The 14,906-nt window shown below is 37.9% G+C and overlaps 1 protein-coding gene across 6 annotated transcripts in view; it reads right to left on the bottom strand.

Moving 5' to 3' along the window:
• The window catches only part of cfap74 (cilia and flagella associated protein 74), a 58,146-nt gene that overhangs the window by 30,227 nt on the left and 13,013 nt on the right, over positions 1 to 14,906 (bottom strand). For all 6 annotated transcript variants that reach the window (XM_080898557.1, XM_080898553.1, XM_080898556.1 and 3 more), the window contains exons 15-21: positions 9,951 to 10,017; positions 9,297 to 9,386; positions 8,756 to 8,941; positions 8,346 to 8,466; positions 6,861 to 6,964; positions 5,485 to 5,607; positions 5,233 to 5,354 (exon numbers count right to left, since the gene is read on the bottom strand). In XM_080898557.1, the coding sequence (XP_080754683.1) occupies positions 5,233 to 5,354; positions 5,485 to 5,607; positions 6,861 to 6,964; positions 8,346 to 8,466; positions 8,756 to 8,941; positions 9,297 to 9,386; positions 9,951 to 10,017 (813 nt within the window). The remainder of the gene's footprint in view (positions 1 to 5,232; positions 5,355 to 5,484; positions 5,608 to 6,860; positions 6,965 to 8,345; positions 8,467 to 8,755; positions 8,942 to 9,296; positions 9,387 to 9,950; positions 10,018 to 14,906) is intronic.

The following is a 14,906-nucleotide window of genomic DNA, read 5'->3' as shown; positions in this document are numbered from 1 at the left end:
GCGCGACATTCGCGGCTAAAACACTGTTAAAAGTGTAGCTGGTGACAGAAAAACGGGGTATTTTAAAACTACACCACCACCATTGCTGCTTGTGATTTGATCTGCATTCTGGGATAACTGGCTGCCCCAAGTCTACACAAGCAATCGATTATCTAGGATCGACCTGTTTTGACTTACTTTGCACGGCAACCAATCAAATGTTAGAGAAGCTGCATGGGCAGCGTTAACCCCGCCCCCTGAGTTTGATGGGTGAGGCTGACAGATAAAATTATTTCATGACGAGAGCCAGGCGTCAGGACTGCCAAAATGAAATAAATAAATATATCATTAAATAATTAATTAAATGTGTCAATAATTAATTAAATGTGTCAATAATTAATTAAAATGTGAAATACATAAATAATTAATTAAATGTGTCAATAATTAATTAATTACATGTGTCATAACTATTTATTTAATTAATTAATTCCAATTTTAATTAATTATTGACACATTTAATTAATTATTTAATGGTGTATTTAATTAATTCATTATGGCAGTCCTGGCGTTCCATACAGAAGAACTGTTTTCTTTATAAGTATTTACTGTATGTTGCTATTTTCACATAAAAAGTAAAGAAAAAAGGTTAACTTGATCTCATTCCTCAGGCCAAACTAAACAGGTCTCAGACTGAGACTAAGATAAGGTACAGTTGGCGCATTAGAAATATAGAAAAGGGAGAAAAATCAAGGACAGAAGGCTTTGTGAAATAAAGAAGCAGGGTGGTTGTGTTTTTGTGGCTGGGTTTGGGCAGGAGCGCTCAACTCCCCATCTGGTGCCAGCAAAGGAGTATTTGAAAGTCGGGGCTGAGTGTTTGAAATATTAAAAAAGAAAACACCCTGCCAACTGTGTTCAGAGTATTCCAATCACCGGCTCACAAGCCAAAGTCAAACACTGCACATTTTAAAGCTTCCTAAAAAAATACTTTCAATTAGTAGGAGTGATATTCCAATCACTGGCTCACAGACAAGATGGACATATTCAATTATGCTTTGTGCTTTTCTCTTAAAAAATCTGTCACAAACTTGGGAGGACTTGTGGGATATCTACTAACTACTTAAAGAAAAAAAAAGTGACAAATTCCATGATGAAAGCAGCAGCTCTCCTATTGTTTTCCCCCCAAAAGCCTGCCAAGCTATTTTGTGTTCAAATTATTGTCTTGGAGGCAGAGTGACATATTGCACGGTTTGCTGGTGCAAGCATTAGCATTTTTTTTTTTAACTTTAAAAGCTGCACTTCACACTGACACTGTCATCGTCATGTTGTCACACGTGCTGGTGTGCCAGCGGACCAGATGGCATTTGTCACAAATCCCCTACCCCCACACATGCACTACCTTCCCCACATGATGTGACACAATGACTGGCTAGGTGATGGACCTCACTGCTGCAAATGCTACTGCCCCTGGTGTATTCCTAACCTCATGTGCTCATCATAATGCATCACATCCATAATCAAAGAGGATTTACTTCTGTTCTGTGCTACAGTATCGGTCAAAGAGGACTGTGGCGATGCCATGCTTTGTTTAGGAACATTTATCCGTTAATTCATCTCTATTATATTTCATCCACGCGTTGAATTGTTAAATGTCTCAAAGCGCTACTTGGCTGTAAGCGTAGTTAGGCGGAGAGTTTGATGTTGGACTGAAAAGTAAGCGGGCCCTGTCAATTTTAAGGGATTTCCTTGAGCCGTTTTGCTGTGAAAATGTCTGTTTTGGCAGAGACTGAGTATATGAGGGAGTTTTAGTAGTGCATTCAGCAGATAAGCCAGCATGCTACATCAGCAGTCCACGCCACTTTCCAAACTCTATTTCAAGGATGTTTCTGAGCATAGCAACAAATAAAATGGGAATATGACATGCACCACTCATTTCTAGGTTGAGGGTTTCGTATATCTTGTTAAAAATATAAACTTTAAGATGCATTTCATTCCTTCAGTTAAAATAATATTCTAACAATATAGGCAACAGTTAAGAGACTTATATGGGCTGGGTGGATGAAAGGGCTATTTAGTAAAAATCATTACCCTGCTGGCCTCACTCTTGTATGTATTTTGTAAAACACTGAGGGGACAACCACTTTTTAGGATTTGGTGTTCATGAATTTACTGAAGTTATGTTGTTTTTGTAAACCCGGGCAGTGTACTTCTTTTTGCATGACTTGTTTCCTAGAAACACATGTCTACTGGCTGTGCATTAGGCAATTTTCACAGTAATACGCTGCAGTACAGAGAAAAGCATTGGTTCACATCACACTGACTTTGCACAGCTCTTACAAAGACAGCTATGTGCTTATATAGTGCATCCACTGACTTTCAAAAAGATAAATTCCACGTGCTTTTTTTTTTTATCAGTCTGGGCATATATTTGAAAAACGTCTAAAGAAAGAAACACAGATCTTTCCCTCTATGTATTAAATGCCACCATAATGTTAAACAAGCCTTAAGCAGTATTCTTGCATCACATACTGGAACAGAGCATAATCTGTTTCTCTGCCATATGCTGTCATGGCTATCTATATAGTCTTTCTACCAAATTAGACATTTTATTGTGATGAAGACGCTTTAACAGGCCACCTGTTGCATAATGTTGCATTGGTTAAATGTCTACAAAAGTGGCTATTATAATAACACTCTTAACTGACATGCATATAAACATGGTACTAAATTGTTTCATATTGCACTTTACCCAGAGACAGGTACCTTATATTGTCATATTACTATTGTATGTCTAAATCTGTCATATTATTGTTATACACTGTTCACACAGTGTTTAGGCTTTAGTCTCATGTAATTAAAATGACTTAAACTAGTATTACACACACACACACACACACACACACACACACACACACACACACACACACACACACCAGCCTTTTATGACTGAAGGGTAAAAGCCATTGTTTATCCCACGCTGAGGTCAGCTTCACAACTCTTACACTTAACTTTTCTTGAGACTCTAGTTGTCATTGGTCATGCAGAATAGCATGCCTTGTTAGCAATACAACACATAACGCTGATGATTATTACAAAGATATGGATACAAGTAGAGCTGGGCGATAGAACGATAACGATATGTATCGCGATATAACTTTTTCTCGATAGAAAAATTAAACTATCGCGATAGACATCGCCGCTCTTGTCCTCTTAAAAAAAAAAGAGCAGCCAATCCAAATTACGTACCGCAGAGCCGAACCAATCACAGCCGCAGCGTCACGTCACGTGACTTGTTACGTACAGCACAAGTGCCAAGCTGCACATGTGTATTTGTTTGGGAAGCAGCCAGCCACCATACCGCCCGGGTAATGGAGGAAATGAGTGTGCCGACTAGAAAAATCAACCGAGCGTGACCGAAGGTTACCGAAGAGAAAACAGATGATGGTTCCAATGCCGGAGAGATTGTCGAACGGAAGAGCCATAGAAGTTCCGTAGTGTGAAGGTATTTCGGCTATTTCAAGTCTGACAAAAAACAGAGTAGCGTGCACTGTAAATTGTGCCGAAAGCAAGTCTGGAAATACAATAAACTGGTGCATGCGCTACGTCCACACGTACCCGGGTATTTTTGAAAACGCAGATTTTTCTATGCGTTTGCACCTTTCGTCCACACGTAAACGGCGTTTTTGGTCACTGAAAACGAAGATTTTTGAAAACTCAGTTTTTGCATTTACGTGTGGACTAGAAAAACGGAGAAAACGCAGCGTCAAAGGTGTGCGCATTTTTTGACGTCACACTGTGCGCCACGTTATTGTTTCGGTGAAATGAATTTCTACAATACTGTTACTGTTAATTCTACTCTCTGCAGTGTTTAAATGCTTACATATACACACAGTTACTGTCCCTCCACACATACGACTCAGTTCTGCTTCTATGCCCCAGCTTTGTTTACTTTTTCCCACCGAGGCTTCTAGACTTCTGATTGGCCAACATTTCTGCACGGTTAGGAATCTAGCGCCACCTGCTGCTTTGGCATGTTCATAGCAGCGTTTTCCTTCATTTCTGCCTTTATGTGTGGACGGGATTATTTTTTAAAACGAAAACGGAAAATCTCCGTTTTCAAAAATACCCGTGTACGTGTGGACGTAGCCTCAGTCTCTGACTGGAAGCGCTAATTCGTCATTCGGCTTTTGTCAGACTAAAGTAACTGTTAAAACTGTTTGAAAAGCTAAGCTATACAACAAGGAGAGATTGAGAATTTCCTTTTAGTTCTCAGTTTATTTGATATTGACAAAAGTTAGTCAATTTTGTCTGTTCTTCTGTAAAACAAACTAAGATTTATTTTTAGAATTAATATTTTGTTTCTAAGTGGAATTGACAATTTAGTAGTCTGTTTCGTTTGTTCTATTTTGAAACTTAAACGCTTTAGCGGCTGCCTTTTGTGTAGTTTGCAATATTTGCCTTTATTTATCTGAAAAAGTCTCATGTTCCTTAAGTACATCTACCCTGTTGAACTTATTATGGGAAATAAATATTTAAATAAAAACAAGCTGCTGATTATTTCACATTTTACTTGTGAGCAACGGCACATTTAAATCTTACAAATATAGTTATTTGGCTTATATCGTGATAGATATCGTTATCGCCTGAAATGAAAAAAACATATCGTGATATGAAAAAATCTTATATCGCCCAGCTCTAGATACAAGGGTGCTTTAGTTTTCTATAAACATTAAATGTCTCAGATACAAAACTATTTGAGATGTCCTGTACTTAACTGAACATTATTATCCTTTAAAAAAATGTATTCAGTTATGAAACTACTCTATAACATTTCCTTGTTAATTCTTACAAACTCTAAAGAGAGTGGGGAAAGTTGTAGCTAAGTTATTTTTTTTGCAAACAAAAAACAAAAAATGTGTTGTTTTTTTTGTGCTTTTTTTTTAAATACACGTAGAACTAAGATATAATGTAAATCTAATGAATTCTGAATTGGTCACTGTTTTAACTTCAGATGCAAATCACCTTGGAAACTAGTGATAACGAATGGTTTTATACATTTTGTTCCAATACTTAGCATTAAAGACCACTACATTGTGTAAGCATTCAACAAATTGTAATAAACTGTCACTTGTGCATAAGAGGTTGATGTGTAGACCTTCTGAATCAAAGTAATGAGCTCCTTCTAAATGTGAAACAGCTGGACATCAGCTTGACCAGATGAGAAGGTTTACAACCATCTCAGGCTCTGGGACTTACCTGCTTTGGACAATGATGGTGTCTTGATAAAGGCGGTCAAACATGCAGATCTTTAGGTCAATGTTGGGCTGAAGTACCCATACAGGCATGCTGACTGCCACACCTCTCACATGGATGGGTATCTGTTTGAATGAGTCCTCAGTCACATGCACTAAACATATCATTTGATTCATTTACTCTATGGCTTTGTAAACTATAAATGTGTCTGCTTCCTAAGTAATTCACAAGACTAAAAAACAAGCTGTTTCTTACTGGTTTGCTGGTTTTATCAGAGAATTTAAAGGAGAAGTCCAGTCTGGTCTCTCCTGGAATGGTTGGAGTGAAAATAATTTCCAGTTTGACACTTTCAAATGACCCGATCTCTCCCCCGCGTACCTGAACATGGACAGACATACTGTTGATACTGCACTTCTCTTACATTAAATGTGTAGTTACACATCTTTATACTGACAAAAGTTTAGTTTTACCTGATGACACAAAGGTATTCCTATACATGAAGGAGAAAGTGAAAGCTGTGGTGCAGTTATGTAACATTAAAAGGTATGCAGGCATACACTCATGTACATACAGTGAAGGCAAACTGTCAAGGTGGTGAGAGCGTAATAAACGAAAATGAGTAATAAACCAATGATGCAGCAAGTGCCTCAGTACTGTGGCATCATGATAGTTTGATGGATAATCTGCCATTTAAGACACCAGCCTTCAACCACACAATGTGGAAATATCAGTCAAAATGACAACGATCGAGCCGAGGGCATGCAGGCACACGCAACACACACAGTCGCAATAATAGCAGAGGGAGAGGTGATGCACCATTAGCCCCCCACCAGAGAGACGTAATGAACCCTGAAAAGTCTAGAATTTCACATGGGCCACAAGGCACACACAGCATCATTGCTAAAAACAAAACAGAGAAGCAGAGTCTTTCAACGACACACAATAGTGACAAAATGTCGACTTTCCACTCAAAATTTTTCAGAATCTGGGCAGATTTCTGGCACCTCAGCTATAAAAATGCAGTCCCTTTATGATTTGACAAGAAGAAGATTCATGCTCCAAAGAAGATGGACCATTTTTGACTGACTCACAGCCCTCACCCTTGACTCAATACTTTAATTTAATTCAGCCTGTCGCTATTAGAACAGACATGCTGACTTTCTTCCTACAAGACTATCCTCAAGTCTTGTTCTATCTTCCTAAGAGCAGTCAAATATACAATATGTTGTTTACTGAATCTCAAAAAACAACATATTGAAAAACTACCAGTATATCATAGTCATGAGGGTTTTTTCTATGAAACCACAGAAACACCAAAGCTAGATTACATAACAGTACTACTACTAGCAACAATTGTATACCAGACTATAAATATTAATGTATAGCTGTAACTAGCCCAGGCAAAATGTGTTTCAGCACAAAAGACCGGGCTTCTTGCGACCTCGTAATGAGCTTTTGGGGTATGACTTTGCAAAACTCTGTATAGTTACCTTACTTAACAGAAGTCTATGCATTTTCCAGTCTATGCTATTTCTGGATATTTAATAGATAAAAGAATACTTTAGAACAGCGGTCCCCAATCCCAGTCCATGAGGGCCGGTGTCCTTTTTGAAGTAGGACTGAAAACTTACATCTCTTAGTTTTATGTCACTGGAGTCTGAGGGGGTCTGGTCTGTCTGAGTGTCCAAATCAGATGAAAGACAAGCTCCGGGAACAGTTTTCACACCCTCTGACACTGCCATACACACAGATAAAAGTCACAAATGCAAGTCATCTCAAAGTTTTATTGTTGAGCAGTTACTCTAAGTGGGCACCTTGTACGGACTAACACTAAAACAATAATGGTGAACCTGTAATTGGTTGATGGAAGAGCAGAGTAATAAGTGATAAGTAAGAAGAAGTAATACTTGGCCTCATTGTAGCAGTATTTTTAGTGTACGCTGGAGGAAAATTAGAAATATCATTTAAATCCAGACAAATAGGCCCTCTGACAAATAACACTGTTTTTCCTCTTGGACACGTGTGGAACATTTTTATGCCAATCTGCAATCTGACCTTTATTTACTAATCTGTGACACAGAAAACATATTGGACAAAATGTACTACAGTCAGCTTCAGAAAGGAACATCAACAGCCTCAAAATTGGTCCAACATCCAAGAGCCTTTCTCGACAATAGAGATAAAATAAAGAAACAGAGTCGGAGCCACTTCAACACAGAATTTCCAAAGCCAGCAGAGCAGAGGCAAAAGACTGAGCAGCTTATCAAAGCATCAGCAGCAGGAAGTGCTGAGTGCAGTGATGTAGACTTCAGATCCGCGAGAACACGAAAGAGAAGATGCCTTGTTGCCACCAGCTGTAAGAGCAAGGTGAACCCTCCGCTTTGTGTGTGTGTGTTCTTTTATTTTCGTTCTTACAAGGACTCAATGTCCTAACAGGAATAGAGAGACAGAGGAAAAAAGAAATCATCTACCACGAGGAGATGTTGTCAGTCCTCATTTTCCTTCCAGAGACTGTTTCAGGGTAACACTGTCTCTCTGTCTCCCACATATTATAATCACTCACCAAGGTGGTGCTGTGTTTGCACAGCATGCTAATGACAGAATACAATATACTGATTTAACCTTGTTCACCATCTTAGTTTAGCGCGTTAGCATGCTAATACCTGGCGAAAACAGTACTAAATACAAATTAGCCTAACTCTGTGGCTAATAATCAGAGTCAGAATACTTTGCATGTAAGGACATAATAATAATAATAAGATCATAAACAAATGCATTAGACAAAAAAAATGAGCTGATTATAACACTAGGGGAAGTTTTATCACCAAAAAGCAGGACTAGAGCACAAATTAACCAAATTAACTAAAATCATTACAGTCTCTCCAGTCAACATTGGGGCACTTTTTACTCAAAGAATCAAAAACTGCTATTCTGGTATTTTAGCATGTCCTGTGCTTATCATGAGTAAAACACACTGACAATCATTTGGGAAAAGAAAGACAGAGTGCCCAGTTTTGAATTCATGCTATTATGTATTGTAGTTTAGATTTCAGTTTTTCTAGTTCAGGACACAAACTGTGATGGATAATCATGTCATGTGTGTGTCCATATTTTACCTGATTGTTCTTGCTGTTCTCCTGCAGAGAGCTCCCGACTCTGTAGCTTTGATTGGACATCTTCAGCATCAATGGATTCAGGGCTGTTCTGGTTGTTAGTTGCTGTGTTTTGACTGGATGCCTTATTCAGATAAACAAACAGGCAAATATATTCATTTATTTTTACCCATAATATCTGGTATGGGCATCCTGAGACAGAAGCTTTGGAATTCTCTCATGTGAAAATAATGAATGCCAATTTTTTTCAGTGGTTTCAAAATCTTTTGCTTGTTCAATCTACAGACAAAATAGCAGTATAATGTATATGGAAAAAAAGCAGGAACAATTGACTTTTTTATTAGCTATATTGGAGTTTCTCCTTTAATGTATCCAAGAAACATTAGCTCTTACAGTCCACATAAACAGCTGACCTCATATGTGTTGGTAGAGACCTGTGGTGGCATCTGGACGTAGCTCGTTTCTGGACTGAGACATGTGGAGCTGTCCAGGCTGAAATGCGTGGCCAGTGCCCCCTTGTTGGTCAGTGTGATGGTCCGTGAAATAGTCTGGCCCACAACGTGCGAACCAAAGTCAATAAACTGGCTGTCAACCTTCAGCTAGAGAAAGAGTATAGTCACATCCTGTAATTAGCAATGTCAGTGAACAGCTGCCAGGCAAAGTACATAGTTTTACATACATTAATTCACAGAAAGCTGATTAAATAAGACAGTGAGCAAAAATAAAAAGGCAGTCAGTGTTTTTTTCTGTGGTGTGACCATGCAGTGTGATTGGTTTAGCCACAAATTCATTTCCCTAAATAATTATTAGAGCTAAATTTATAAGGGTAAAAAGCTACAGCAAGACTGGACAAGAAATTCACATCACAAAATACACACAAGACGCAAGCTTATGAAATCAGAATTAGCAGTTATCTGTAATTACCAAAAACTTTGGCTATAGCTCACTACTCACAATACATTTCTTTACAGTGCATCTGATGGGCACAAAGAAGGGACCCAGAGCTGATGCAAACTGGAGCTCTCCTTCCAAGTCCTCGTTGATCTGCAGAGATTAGATAATGATTTTGTGGTAAGCAAAAACAAAGGCTTCATGTTTGATCAAGCGGCAGAAAATTTGATGCTAAAACAAAGAGTGGGGCAGTGGAGGAGTTGTATGAGTTGTTTGCTGCAAAGGATGTGGAACCAAATCTTAAATAAGATGACTCATCTTGAAGGAAGAACACAACATTTTAAGAAAGACACTTACAGAGAACACTTTTGCAGGAAAGATGATAGGATAATTAACAACCTCACGCCATTACGTGTATGGCAAATCGGGAAGAAGCTACTTTGGCCAGCAAAAAATATCCACCTGCTGTAAAAGACTCATTATTTAGCATGTTGTGTTTAAGTTATTCCATGTGATAAAACAGGGAAGATACCACACAATTAATCTTCAGAGAAATACTTAATTTCATCCCTATTATTGAGTATTTGTACAGTAAGTATGATTTCAAAAGTTAAAAACAAACAACAGGTGATAACCACTGAAATAGTTTTTGATGAAAATAAAGATTAAAGAAAAAAATAAGTATAGATGTTTATAGGCAGTGGTGATGCTACAAACCATTGGCTGGAAAATAGCCTGCATGTCAAATGACATCCCGGTGGATAACAAAGTAGGAGGCTGGAAGCTGAAACACAAATGCCAGAAAGTTGAAGATTATTTTCATTTCTTGATCACAGCTTAAAAAGTGAGTCACATTACAACATGATATTGGATATTACTGTTTAATGCAAAGCTCTGGTAGAGGTATAAAGAAGTGTATGATTAGCAACAAAATTTAAAGTATAACAGCATTTGCCTTGAAGGTAAAAACCCTACAATGATACAGAGGATACCCCAACAATCAAATGACTCCCTTTGAGCAAGGACTTGGCAACAGTGAGAGAGAAAAACTCCCTTTTAACAGGAAGAAACCTCCAGCAGAACAAGGCTCAGGTAGGGGCAGCCATCTGTTGTGACTGGCTGAGTATGACAGCAATAATATAGTACAGCAAATTTGCTGTTTTCAACAAACAATTAGCAGCTCTAAATAAAATACTAAACTATAATGAATAAGCTAATGTCAAAAGTAAACCTGATGCTCACTTGACAAGCCAAAGAAAACAAAGTGAAACAAAAATCTACTATTCTATATGAAAGCCATGTAAAGTGGAATCCATAGTTAGACAAAATATAGCAGTTAATCCTTATTATATTGCAGGGGAAATCATACAAGTAAGTAAAAATTCTATTTCCAAATAAGAAAACAAACATGAGGACTGTGAGCTATTTCAAACCAACATGTGTATCCCACAGCACATGTTCGCACAAACCCTAATGCTGCCCCGAGGAGCTTGATAACTTGCTGCCCTTTGAGAGACACGAGAAGAGGCCCGATCAATATAAATATAGCAGGCAGGCGGCCAGGGAAGCAAGGCGAATTCTCAAAATTCAATAAATAAACAAGAAGTTGGAACCGCGCAACTATGAGCATAATTAGGAGTCAGCTACAGTTACAGAATATATACCAGATCCTAAACGAACTGTTGTTGGGCTTGAAAAATACTATGATCCTGTTGCTGTGATAGTAAACTTTAATCTACATTTAAAGACGTAGCTGGATTTTTGTTTGTAGATGAGAGCACCTTGGTGCCAAGTTAACGTCTTTGTCTGAAAAGAGAAGAGCTGAGTCTCTGAAGAGATTCATACAAGTTTTTCTCGCTCTGCCTCACATCCATTTTTTTAAGCTCTGTTAAAAAGCAGAATGAACATTACAGCTTTCTTTCTGTTGACACGAGGAATACAGACCCAAAACAATAAGAAAAGAATATGGAAATAAGCTTATGTTGAGCTTCTAGTTTTTATAGCAAGTTTCATGTGCCGTTACTGTTTTGTTTTTGTAGAATATGTTCATGTTGTTTTGGTTGTTGCATTGCTTCGTGAATAAGAAACATAAGCATTCAAGCCCTTCAGCTTCTATTTGATGAACTAAAAAGAGAACATCTGTGTTTTTGTTTGTAGGATTGACTGTCTCACACGCACACACGTCAAAAATACTACACACAAAAAAACACAGTTAAACGGCAAACAACCTATAACCACAGTATAATAATGTGCACTATCATCAACTCCAGTGAGCAAAGGGACATTCAGTTTAGCTTAAGGCAGTTGTTTGAAGTTGTTGGTCCAGTTGCCAGGTAAAAAACTTGGAGCAGCCTGGCTGAAGCTGCCATCCAGCTCACCACTGTGATCTGGAAATCTATGAAAGAACTCCACCTGAGTAAATCTGGTAGTAAATGTCACATTGCACATTCATCTTTTTTTCCCTGGTCAGATTTCCTACTTTATTGGTGCTATTCTTCCTAGCTTCAAGACAGCTGGTATGAAGGGATATGAAGGAAAATAGAACAGTTCACTTGGGATTAAATTCTGAATGAGGCAGTCTTTGAAAAAGCCTGCTACAGCCCTATATAAATCGCTTCAAATGAGGCCATACTGTACAGTTTTTATCCTTTAATATCTACTGAAGAGGACTGAGGTGGTGAAGCTTTGTTATACAGTAGTACTGACTATACTCTCGGTTAAATTATACATTCTTGTCCTCATTGGCTTCTACTATAGTAAATCAATAAGGAGTCTCTGTCCATAATTCAGTTCAGCATAGCTAAAACACCCTCATAGTCACACTCAACCACTTCTGAAAGCAATTTACTGAGAAGCATGAAAACTCTGTCTCATGTGTGTCAATAGTACTTGAATAATCTTTCTCTCGTGCTAATTGTTCTGAAGTGAGATCTGGTTCTCTTTATATCAGGTGGCTACAAAGTACAATAATGCACAAATCTTTTCACAGTTTTAGACAACATATAAAAGCTGCAACTTTTTAAGGCTGACTAAATCTTTAGATTAGATTAGATTAGATTAGATAGAACTTTATTAATCCCTCGGGTGGGTTCCTCTGGGAAATTCGAGGCAGGTTATACTTTTTTAATCTATCAAAAACCAAAGTGAAGCTGCTTGAAAAGACACTCAGGCAGATGGCTGAAATAAATATGGGCCTGTCACAGAACTTAAGTCTAACTGCAGCGCTGACTGGTGCTCATATTTGGATGTTTTTAAATGGACAGACACAGACAGACTACCAAGAGGGCGATTAATAAAACAACAGACTCAGTTAAGTGCAGTGTGGTTTTCTCATGTCAGTCACTGAAATGAACTTTGACAGTTTTCAGGCAGTTGAGAAGACGAAACTAACTTTGTCAACTTGATGGTTTCAATTGGATACAAGCATAATACATAAGGCTGTCTAAGGATCTTCAATTATACAGTGTGAAAAAATCTTTTACAGAAATCAAACGGGTGATAGAGCCCTTTAGAAGAGCAGGTGAAACTCGAAGTTTGAGTTTAAATATAAGAAAGACTCCACGTTAATGTTCGACTGACACTGACGGCATTCTATAAACGTTGTTCTGGCATACAAACGTTTAAGCGTCCTTGGAAGATAAAACCTACTGACTTTTGTGACTTTTCACACCCATTGTCACCATACATTTGGCATTCATGGGTGACAGTGGGTGTAGGACTAGTTTTTGCTTCCGAGTCTGGATAAACTGTCCCCAGAACCATTGGATGATTTTCCATTAAGTCCACAGACATTTTTTGTCACAGCAGGATGTCTCTAATGAGTTGGCTCTCCGATTCAGTAACTTTTCCAGTGCCATCCCCAGGCCACAATTAAATACTATGACCAAAAAACCCCTTAACTTCTGCAAATTAGACATTTCTACTACTTGCTTGCTTACCATCAGCAGGTTAGTTTAGACCTTATTAGTATTTGCTCAAAGATAAGTACTGCTGACTATGCACAGGTCTTAGAACCGCAGCTGCTCCTATACATGCATATACTGTGTGTGTAAAAGACAGAAAACTAGGCTAAAGTAAAAATATGCTTTCGGTAGCCTGCGTTGACAGCAGGACTGATTAATTACTTGTTAACAGGATTCTATGTTAGTCTTGCTGTGTTGTGTCTCAGGCTGCAGCCTGTTAGCGAGTGTTACCCATATGGAAAAGATATATATAAATCTTATAAAGTTTGCATCTGTCTTGTGTGAAACTTGTATGAAAAGCATACAAGAGTGAAAACAGATATAAGATCCCTTGAAAAATTATATAAATGAAATTCTTATGTTTTGGATACTTACTAAAACAATATATGAAAGTAATGAGAAAGTGGCCACTTTCATGAGAAAATCATATAAGCCTTACATGATTCACTATATGAAGTAGGCCACATCTTATGCAAGTCTTTTATAAGTTTCTTTTCCATATGGGTAATGTCAGTCATATGCGTTATGTTGAGAGCTACTGTTAAATGCAAATATAGTAACAAAAAACAAATGAAATCAAACCGAAGCCACAAAGGACCATATTTTATAGAAACAAAATGCAAGAGAATAACACTGAATACACCAAAGAGAACATATCACATCTATTAAGTAAAGTTCATTTATTAAGGTCTTTTCTCAGACAGCCAGGATTTTTTTTTCTTGGATCATCTTTTTTTTTGTTTCTTAGAAAATGTGAATAAAATTTAAGCCTGGATGGACCAGGACTGCGCTGAATTTGATCTTACTGCGGTAGGATCCTATTTTTCCTGTGTAATAACTTTCCCTCTCACTCTGAATGATAGCTCTGATTGTATGCTGCTGTATGATAATAGGCACAAGAGAAAAATTAAGGCTAATGTTTCAATGCATGGGAAAGCCCAATTTGGCTCATCTGGACTTTCTCATATTTTGGGGTTTTTTTTTTGGTTTTTCCACAGAAGATAGAAGACAAAGATGCACATGTGCCTCCTAAACAGCATGAAAGCAAACTTTGCTTCAGAAAAAAGGAGAGAACAAGACAACAAGCAAACAAGACAAAAGCATAATATACAGTTAAACAATAGTACAGTTAAATCCATTACAATGCAGTGTAAATGAGACTTCAGGTTTTTAAAAACAGTTTGAGTCTAAATTGGGAAAAAAAAAAAGGTCAAATGACATATAAAGCAGTACTTTTTGATCTGGTTATTAATTAGCAGTGCAAGTGATAATGTTGTCTCTGTATTTATGGCAGTTCTTGATTTAAATAGACCAAATTTCAGTTTAGGTTTGATATGGTTTTCAGTGTTTTCATCAGATTGGGTTTATCAGGATTGAGGAAATCTCGACATTAAATGTAATTGCAGTTGGGCTTAAAGGGTCCTCTTTTACTTTGTCACCACTGTGAATAGTTTTGTCAGTAACAAACTTCCAAACGACTGAACCAAATGAAACAAACCGTACGTGTGATCACACCCTCAGTATCTGCCGAGTACCACCATTTCTACGACAGTCCACGGCTTTCTCTCACAACTGATCTCAGGAACATACACGCCACAGAGGGGTGTCTTCCTCTAAGCCAGTCATTTGCAGTAACATGCTAGGATGTGGCACTAACTGCAAAAACACAACTTCTATGCACTGGCTTTTCACCAAATGTGGCAAGCCCAGG

The sequence above is a fragment of the Rhamphochromis sp. 'chilingali' genome (genome assembly GCF_963969265.1).
Source record: "Rhamphochromis sp. 'chilingali' genome assembly, chromosome: 12".
In the NCBI taxonomy this organism is placed as follows: domain Eukaryota; kingdom Metazoa; phylum Chordata; class Actinopteri; order Cichliformes; family Cichlidae; genus Rhamphochromis; species Rhamphochromis sp. 'chilingali'.
Note: the sequence above shows the minus strand (reverse complement) of the source record. Positions and strands in the feature narration are given on the sequence as shown.